Genomic DNA, 10370 nt, shown 5'->3' with positions numbered 1-10370 from the left:
TGCAAGTTAAGGCAGTTTGTAGAAGTAATCACTGACTAGTTTCAAACAGTGGAGGCTGAATAGGTTTTTGTATTGATCAGAATTGCAGTGCTCCAGCTATTCAAGCACAGTAATAGATGGCGGTGTCTTCGATCTTCAGGTTCCCCATATCCAACGCGAAAATGTTGTTTGAATTGTCTTTGGACGCAGTAAATCGATTCTTAATCGCTGGTGCATAGTTACTGTCGGATGAACTATAGTAGGACAGCAGCCACTCCAGACCCTGTCCGGGAACCTGTCGGACCCAGTACATGTAGCTGCTGCTAAGATCGAAGCCGCTGGTTTTACAGGTCAGTTTCAGGCTGCCTCCGGGACGGCCAGTCTCTGCCTCTGGCTGAGTCAAAACAACCTCCGACTGGACACCTTTAAAAAAGAAAACAAATAAACCATGAGCATTAATGCTGATGAAATGGTGGCTGAGTCTTTTACATTCCTGTGGTAGACTAACATTGAGACAGTCACAAAGACAGACTTGAACAAAAAACACTCACATGATAAGAAAGTAAGGAATAAACTGAGAAAAATTGTCGACACAATCATTCTGATAACTTGTGGGAAGCGGTTCTGTCAAGATCTTTCTAAACAGAGCCGACCCAGGAGTGTTGAATTACGGTCGAGTGCCCAGGATTTATATGGCCATCGGAAAGGGCAGGCTTACAGCTTCCGCCTGTTGGTTTCCTGCTGGAGGCTCAGACTGGATCCTGGTCTCAGCTTGTACAGCCTGAACACATGGGATCATGTATTTACGAGGTTACGCTGAAACATGGACATATACACATTTTGGGATATTTATTTTGCTGAATAGCTTCTTTGGGAGTGTTTTTATTTAAATGGTGGAAGTAAAATTGAGTAGCTTCAGGTCTGTTTCACATGATAGTTCCAAGTATTTTGTTTAAAAAAAAACAAATTCATTCGGATGTTAGCTCCCTTTATTTCTACATTCATTCGCAAGCAGATAAAACTAAAATCAAAGTTCAAACATATTACCAGCTAGTAAAACAATTGAGCTTGTTTTCCCAGGACACTGCCAGTCTCTGTCCCACTACAAAATAACATGTAATTCATAATAAACATTTCAAAATTCAATTTAGACAACTGAACACAGAGCTTGTCCAAAGTGATTATATTTAGAATATTCAATGAGAAGTTAACTCCCTTTAATTCTACATTCCACCACAAGCAGATAAAGCTAAAAAGAACTTCAATAATATTATTAACCAACAAAATTAGTGACTTTATTTTTGCTGTCACTCAAAGTCTCTCTCACATTACAAAATAACATACCATTTCTAATCTGCGTTTCTAAATTCAGTTTAGGCAACCTAATATGGAGCATGTCTAAAGTGATTATATTCAGAATGTGAGTGTGTGTCCATTAACAGTTTGGACTCGGAGATTAGAAGCACCTCCTTACATTGCAGAATGTCTCTCCCTGCATCTTTTTTTTTCAAATTGCTCCGACCCTAAAATGCATAGTAAAGGAAAGCTGTGTGCCTGAGAAACAAAAAGTGAGTTGGCAGTGATACATAACACCTAGGTAAACTTTTGAAAGAGCATCTAATGAACTAGAACAGCACAGTCCATAATCCATATCTAATAGTCTGGGTACATCAGGAATGTTTGGTTAAATTAGAGAGTATTACAATAATCATTACCACGGATGTAGGTTATAAACAGTACATGTCTCTGCTCACTGATAGCTCTGACAGGGGCAGATAACTCATAAAAATCAGTAAAAATTCGCTGTTACACTCAGTTTTAATGAGATGCATGAATCAGAGAATGGTGTAACAAGTGATGTGAGTTTGAACCAATTCAATTTTGTTAATTTACTTTGAGATGATAACAAATGTTACTGCAATGCGGGATTTTGGATCCATTAACTTCATATTCAGGAGCTTTAAAGATACTCAATAAACAGGCTGAACTAACCAGAACGTCATTGCATTCAATGTCCTGTTTTCTGACAGTCACACAGTGAATGCTGTATTTAGTGAGTTTCCTTTTTAAAGAAGAAATGCCAAGTGAAATGTATCCATTGTGAGTAAATGGGAAAATATCGTTTGTTTGGTAGGATTTTACTTTAGTTGATTCATTTTCCCTTTAATAGGCCAGATACAATAGTTGGCAGCAATTAAACTGACTGCAGAAAAGGTCCTTGAGTTCCCAGTTTCATTTACTGGAAGCAGGTGGAGTTTCTGCAGTGGATCAAAGATATTTTGTCTCACTGTTGACCAGTTGGTTGAAAGCAAACTGCAAACCATAACCACCGCCTCCTCAGAAACAAATCGACTCAGCAGCAATGCTGGAGGAAAGTTTATTTTTCAGTTATGTAACTTGGAGAACTAGTCACTACTCTCATTGAAGGAAATATTCGCAGAGTCTCAGACACAACCTTAACATCAACAGTTCATTCGAGGATCACTACAGCACTGTTTAATATTGAGAAAAATTGATAAATAGTCAGAGAGTCATGTAGTGATACAGCATGGTTATAGACCCTTCGGTCCAACCAGTCCATGCCAGTCATAATCCCAAACCAAACTAATCCCACCTGTGTGTACTTGGCCCATATCCTTCCAAACATTTGATATTCATTTACTTATCCAAATGTCTTCTTAAGGTTGTAAGATCATCCCACACAAAAACCATTCTCTGTCTAAAAAGTTGTCTCTGATATGTTCTTTTTTATTTTTCTCCTCTCATTGTAAAAACATGTTCCCTATTGTTGAAATCCCCCACCATAGGGAAAATTCGCCAATGTCTTCGTCAAAAATTGAAAACAATCCCAGCTCCAAACATTTACAAAATATCACTATGGATCTTCCTCGAATCCAAAAAAGATTGTCCCCTTTGATCAGTGATTTGTAAAATTTATTCGTGTATCTACTGTGATAGACGTTTTCAAATAACTTCTTAAATGCAAATGGTTCACATCAATCGGATTAAAGTAACATTTCGTGCACTACCCCACACACAAAAAAAAACTAGTTTGTTAACATGATTTGCTCTGAGGAAGTCTACGATGGATTCTTTTATCGAACAAAATCATTTCCAATGTTGTGAGCGCTCGTCTATCTTCTGTGCAATGGTCTGAATTTTAAGTTGTGTCTGACTGCAGATGAAACTGGCTGATGTGGGTAAAAGTACAGTTTGTGCCTTTCACATTGTTGATGTATATTGCTGACTTTAGTTGAATAAAGAGGTGTTGTCCCAGGCATCGTCTGGCACCATTAATTAGACCATTAATTTCCACATCACTAGCCACATTATCAGGTGGAGTTTATTGATATGTGATATTTTTTAAACGATAGCTTTGTACATTACCAGTATGAATCATGTCAATTAGAGCCATTCACCTTTCCACTCATGGCTTGATAAACTTATATGATGTCGCCCCCCCGAACTCTCACCCTCCAGTGATAAAGGTTCCAGTCTATCTGGATTTCCAACGGTAGTTCTCTTCCCTCACATTCTGCTGTTTAAGATCCTCCTGCCACCCCAGGTCCACAGACAGTGTCCCTTGATACCAGTTCAAAGAAATGAAAGAAACTTGTCCTACCATATTTTTCATTTTTCTTTGGCTTCAAACACCATCAAAAATAAATGTTTGTGTCATTGCTGATTTATGGGAGAATGCCGTGTACACAATATCTGCTGAAATACCTGCCATACCATCCTGAATCTGGTTCGCAGGTTCATCTGTTGCTCACAAATGCAACCAGACATCAGGGAACAATGAACATCGCCCACACCCAACCCTCCACTATTCCCCTCTGTACTTTGCACTTTGTGAAAACCGTGTTGTCGATAATCAGTTAAAAGAAAGGTTTTTTTTAAAAAAATTCTTAATTCATGTTGCTGATCTTGGCTGAGTAAAGGTATGTTGCTGTCAGCATTTCTGGGGAACATGTCTGCATTTTTTTCATGTCAGTTTACAATGATATTAAGTCAAGAATTGTCAAAATGTCCTGAGAAACAGCGTTTAGAAATGGGCCTATTAGCTCCTCAGGTCTGTACCAACTGTTTGAATATTGATACAATTCTGCCCCTACTTTTTCCCCATAAGCCAGGATTTACAGCATTGGACATCATATCTATGTTGATAATGGATTAAACCCTACACAATGTTCCCGAATGTTTACAGTGCTATCACCTGCAGGGTAATGGACAACATGCGATAAATTGGCTGTTGGCTGGAAGGCTCTGTCTTCACGTGATACAGGTGCGATGGGCGAAGTGATCTCTCTCTGTCGTGAAAACTTTCTACTACTCGAAATTCATCTTTCCAACTTTGTCTCGTTCAGAGGTTCTTCATACCAGAAATATTCCAAACATTCGTTTCAATGAGATCAATACACTCCATCTGAAAGTCTGGCTCATGATGTGGAAATTAATGGTCTAATTAATGGTGCCAGACGATGCCTGGGACAACATCACTTAATTCAACTAAAGTCAGCAATATACATTAACAATGTAAAAGGCACAAACTGTACTTTTACCCAGAGCCGCCAGCAACATCTGCAGTCAGACACAAAATTCAGACCATTGCACAGAAGATAGACGAGCCCTCACAACATTGGAAATGATTTTGTTTGATAAAACAGTCCATCATAGACTTGCTTAGAGCAACTCGTGAATATTGCTTGATTTCTTTTTGTGTGGGGTAACACATGAAATGTTACTGTATTCCGACTGATGGGAACCATTTGCACTTCAAGTTATTTGAAAACGTCCTTCATAACAGATATGTGAGTAAATTTCAGAAATCATTGATCAAAGGGATAATTTTTTTTTTGGATTCAAGGAAGATCCATAGTGATATTTTGTAAATGTTTGGAGCTGTGATTGCTTATATTTTTAACGAAGACATTGGCATCCAGTGGACAACTTCACAATTTGCTGTAACATGAAATTCGCAAACACTGTGAACCTGGAAGGTGATGGTCAGAATTTAACAAGGACCTAACAAGGTTCGTGAATGGACCAACGAATGATTCATGAAATTTAACAAAGGCATTTCTGAAATGATTAATAGAGCTAGAAAGAATGTAGAGACACAAATTCACATCTCTGTTTGCATTTCAATATACTATAAATCACTTTTCTATTATATCCTAAAATTCTTGCGTCTTCGTTCATATTTAATAAACTCTATCTTGTTCCGGTGTTATGAAAGTTTCTTTATTTACTTCACTCAAAACTGTATGCTGTATTCTTGCCTCAGTATTGACCAAACTCAGTTTGGTGCCAGCTTATATCACTTGAGCTGCTTTTTCAGGAAGTGAATCTCTCCACCTGTTATGTCAAAATAATCTGTTCATGCTTAGTTCGAAATGAATCCTGTTAATATCATCCCAAATTCAGGCTCGGTTATTTTGTATTTATTCATTGGAAATGAACAGAATATGACTGATCTGTTCTTGGTGGAGTGGGAGAGGGAGTTAAAGTGTTCAGCCACGGGGCCGTGGGGTTGGTTGGCATGGGTGTCCCAGAGATGTTCTCTGAAATGATCAGCAAGTTAGTGTCCTGTCTCCCTGATGTAGAGGAGACCACATCAGGTGGAACAGACACAGCAGATGACATTTGTGGAAGTATAGACAAATTTCTCTGGATCATTTGGGGCCTTGTCGGAGGTCAGGGGGAGGTGTGGGCGCAGATTTTGCACTTCCTGTTGTGGCAAGGGAAGGTGTTAGGGGTGGGGAGTGGGCTGGTGGAGGGGCATGGACCTGACGAGGGAGTCGTGGAGGGAATGGTGCCACCGGAATGCAGATAGGGGTAGGGAGCGAAATATACCCGAGTGATGGGGTCTGTTTACAGGCGGTGGAAGCAGCGGAGGATGATATGATGTATGCAAGGTCGGTGCATTGGAAGTTGAGGACCAGGAGGGCTCCCTGTTGAGATTGGAGGAACGGGGTTGAAGGGCATCGTCGACCACGTGGGAGGGGAAATTGCAATTTTTGAAAAAGGAGGTTATCTGGGATGTTTTATGGTGGAACTGGTCCTCCTGGGAGCAGGTGCGGTGGAGGCAGAGGAATTGACAAGAAAGGGATGGCATTTTAAGGGAGGTCAGGTGGGAGGAGTGGAGGCCAGGTAGCTGTGGGAGTCAGAAGGCTTGTAGTAAATGTTTAGTTGGTCACTGGAGATAGAGGTGGAGAGGTCGAGGAAAGGGAGGGAGGTGTCGAGATGGTCCCTCTGAAGTTTAGGTCAGGGTGGAAGGTCTTATTGAAGTTGATGAACTGTTCAACCTCCTCGTGGTAGCATGAGGTGGCATTGACACAGTCATCAATGTAGCGGTGGTAAAGGTGGGCAATGGTACCAGTGTAGCCGTGGAAGATTGACTGTTCCGCATATCTGACGAAGAGGCAGGCATAGCTGGGGTCCATATAGGGGTCCATGGCTACTCCTTTGGTTTGGAGGAAGTGGGAGGATTGAAAGGAAATGTAGTTGAGGTTGAGCATGTACTGCTTGGGTTGGCGTGACAGGAAGAAACGGAGATCCTCGAGGCCGACATCATGGCGTTTGGACGTGTACAGGGCCTAGACATTCTGTTCATTCTGGGGCTTATCAATTGCTTGCAGTTATTATGGAACTGCAAGTGCAATGGCTGGGAACTCGGAGAAACCAATGATTAGGTCTTCTGCTTGAAGCAAATTTTGACCAGAACATTTAAACACCATAAAGCTCGCTGTAGGAAATGCCAGTGCTGCAACTTTTAATAATATTTGAAACTTTGTTAAAAATAGGGATTTTTCGTCATAGTTTCTGAAATAATCAAGAAAATAATTAACCGTTAGAACAAGCTCTTTCAAAGAGAGAGGATTTGCAAAGTTTGAAACCATACAGTGCTGTGGTTTATTTGAATTCAATGTCGGTCAGAGTTAGATACTGACAAGGTGATCTCTTCATATATTGATTCTGTTCATCTGACAGACCGACATTCCTGTCTGTACAAAACTGTATTGTTTGTTTAGTTGATCAAAATTTAGGAAACAGATCAAACAGAATGTATTCGGCTGTGGAGGTGATGGATACAGAAGGCAGAATCAAAAACTGGGAACATTAAATCTGAAGAGAGAGTAACAAGGTGTACAAGATCAAAGACATGACAAGGTGCATGTCGATATGTTCCAGATGTTAGTGAATCGAATGAGATTGTTCGATGGTCGAGAGACGAGTCCAATGACGTCCTGGAATCAGACCATGAAACAGAGATCGAAATGTCGATTTGCAAATGTCACTTCGATGTGATCGCTTCACACTCTGTGTCCTGATATAGGCCACATTGACAGATGTTTCCGCCAGATTGCATCCCCTGGGTTTATTTTCTGATCAGAAGTGAGATGTGTGGCTTGCTGCTGGCACATAGAAACAGGAAGTTGCGCGCCAGCTGAGAATGATCCATCAGGCGCTACTTTCCGTATTATCAGCACAAACAGTCTTCCTACCTCTGAGGGTGAACACACACTGACAGGGTCAAGAACAAACGGACAGATTGCTGTAGGTCTCAACATTGTATTCAATTCCATTCCCATTTCCCAGAATGAAACAGAAGAGACACAAGATTATTTCAGCTAGAGTAAATTATCTGTCAGAGAGATAAGAAGAGTTACCATCGGGTGAAAGGAGCTAAATGACAATATGGAGTTTCGCTCATAAACCTATGTTTAAAAGTAGAAAGCTTGAGGGAAGTTAATAAGTAAATCTAAGAGACAGCATCAATTAAAAGTTGGGAAAGTAAAGTTTAAGCAATAAAATTCAGCATGGTAACTCTTCTTATTTCTCTGACAGATAATTTACTCGAGCTGAAATAATCTTGTGTCTCTTCTGTTTCATTCTGGAAAATGGGAATGGAATTAAATACAATGTTGAGACCTACAGCAATCTTTCCGTTTGTTCTTGACACTGTGGAAGTGATATCATATCGGAAGTGGTTGATTCTGTTTTCCGGAGAGGCAATGAGATGTGACATCGGGTGTAAAAAGTTGATGTAATGCTTCTTGACTTCAATCAGGTTTTTTGACCAGATCTTGCATCTTCAATAAGGTAAGGGTTCATGGGATCTGGTGCAGTTTGGCAAATGCATCGAAAGTTTATTTGTTGGCAGAAGGTAATGGTCGAATGTAGTCATTATGAAGATATCTTGTGTCCAGTGGCTTACTATATGACTTGGTGCTGGATCCTTTGATGTTTGCAGAGTATATGAAAGGTCTAGTCAAGAATGGAGTGATTTTGATCAGTAAGTTAATAGATGAGGTGAAAAACATTTGGTTTTGCAATTAGTGAGGAGGAAAGCCAGTGTGACATCAATGACCTTGCCTGTCGGAGAGAAGAATTGAAAACAGAACATTATATCCTAAAGTCTGTGAAGTAAAGCCGTTTCGAGACTAACAATTTAAGCGAATATATGATGTATTGTTGGAATCTACAAAATACAAATGATAAGCGATCTACAGGAATCCTGAAGAAGGGCTCATGCCCGAAACGTCGATTCTCCTGCTCCTTGGATGCTGCCTGACCTGCTGCGCTTTTCCAGCAACACGTTTTCAGCTCTGATCTCCAGCATCTTCAGTCCTCACTTTCTCCTCGATATTGTGGCTAGACCATTAATTCAGGAAGCTGGGGTCTGAGCCCACAGTGCTGCCACATCAAGTCGTGAATTAAGGTTGATAATTAAACAACTCATTGAAGGAATAAGCTCCACAGATATTCCCTTGCTCTGCTTTGGAAAGAACAACCCATCAGCGCAAAAGTTAAGGTAGAAGCATTCACAGCAACCTTCAGCCAGATGTGCCAATTGTCTGATCCATCTCAGCATCTTCCATAGATCACCAATATTACAGATACCTGTCAGCAGGGAATTCGCTTCGCTCCACGTGAAATCAAGACACTGTTGGGCGAGTGGCACTGGTTACTGCAAATGCTATGGAGCCTGACAAAATTCTGGCAATAATACTGATGACTTGTGCTAGCCAAGCACTCCCGGTACAGCTACAACACTGGCATGGACAATGTGGAAAATAGGCCAGGCATATCCTGGGCACAGAAAACAGGTCAAACCACCCTGGTGAATTACTGCCCCATCAGTCCATGCTCAATCATGAGTTAGGTGTCGGAAAGTGCTTTCCACAGTGCTATCAAGCAGCACTAGCTCAGCAATAACCTGCGTAAATGTGGGTCATGCAAGGCCTACTCAGCTCATATCTGAATTACAGACTTGATTTAAACATGGACAAAGAACTGAATTCCAGAAATGAGGGGAGAGTGACAGCCCTTCACATTAAAGTCACATTCGACAGAGTGTGATATTATGGAGTCCTAGCAAAACTCGATTCAATGGGTATCAGTTGACAACCTCCCTGCTGCCTGCAGTCAGACCTCCCACATTGGAAGATGGCTCTGCTTGTTAGAGGTCAGTCGTCTCAGCCAAAGCAAATCTCTGTTGGAGTTCCTAAAGAAAGTGTTCTTGGCCCAATCATGTTCAGCTGCTTCAGCAATGACCTTCCCTCCATCAGAAGGTCAGAAGTGAAATCTGCATTTATCTCGCACTTTTTCTGTGACTACTCAGTCCACATTCAAACACAACAAAATCTGGACAATATCCAGACTTGAGCTGACAAGTGACAAATAGCATTCACACCACAAAACTGCGAGACAAAGACCATTGACAATAGGAGTGAATCTAACCAAAACCCCTTGACATTCAATAGTGTTACCATCACTGAATCCCTCACCATCGACATCCTGGGTTTTATTGTTCATTAGAAATTGAGCTGGACACTCCATATAAATACAATGGTTGTAACAACAGGACAGAGGTGAGGAATACTGCAGCGAGTAACTCACCTTTCTGACTTGCAAAGCCAATTGACTATTTAAGAGACAGAAGTCAGGAGAGTAATAGCACAGCTCACCCCTTGATTGGATAGGAGCACCTTCAACTGCACTCAAGAAGTTAGGCATTGTCCAGGACAAAGCATCCCACTTGATCAGCAGCACATCCACAAGCGTCCATTGCCTCCATATCTGATGCTTAGTACCAGCCGTATGCTGAAAAATGAGTTGCTGGAAAAGCGCAGCAGGTTAGGCAGCATCCAAGGAGCAGAAGAATCAACGTTTCGGGCCTAAGCCTTTCTTCCGGCATACCTGCCATATGCATTATTTAAAATACTGCATTGCAGAAACTTAGCCACTTCCTGAGACAGTATCTTCCCACTACCACTTGCATCTCGATGGACAAGAATAGCAGATACTTGGGAACAGCACCACTTGAAGCTCCTCTCTAAACCACTCCTGACATGGAAATATATCAACGATCCTTTACTGTAACT

The 10370-nt window shown here is 41.1% G+C and overlaps 1 gene segment (V, D, J or C); it reads right to left on the bottom strand.

The window, feature by feature from the left end:
* Window positions 1-95: 95 nt before the first annotated feature.
* LOC140456797 (Ig heavy chain V region-like) lies at window positions 96-638 on the bottom strand. The segment is given in 2 exon segments: window positions 96-402; window positions 531-638. Coding segments are annotated over 2 exon segments (351 nt in total).
* Between the last annotated feature and the right edge of the window lie 9732 nt (window positions 639-10370).

This window comes from Chiloscyllium punctatum, chromosome 31, assembly GCF_047496795.1.
Source record: "Chiloscyllium punctatum isolate Juve2018m chromosome 31, sChiPun1.3, whole genome shotgun sequence".
Taxonomy (NCBI): Eukaryota; Metazoa; Chordata; class Chondrichthyes; order Orectolobiformes; family Hemiscylliidae; genus Chiloscyllium; species Chiloscyllium punctatum.
This window is presented reverse-complemented; position numbering and strand designations above follow the sequence as displayed.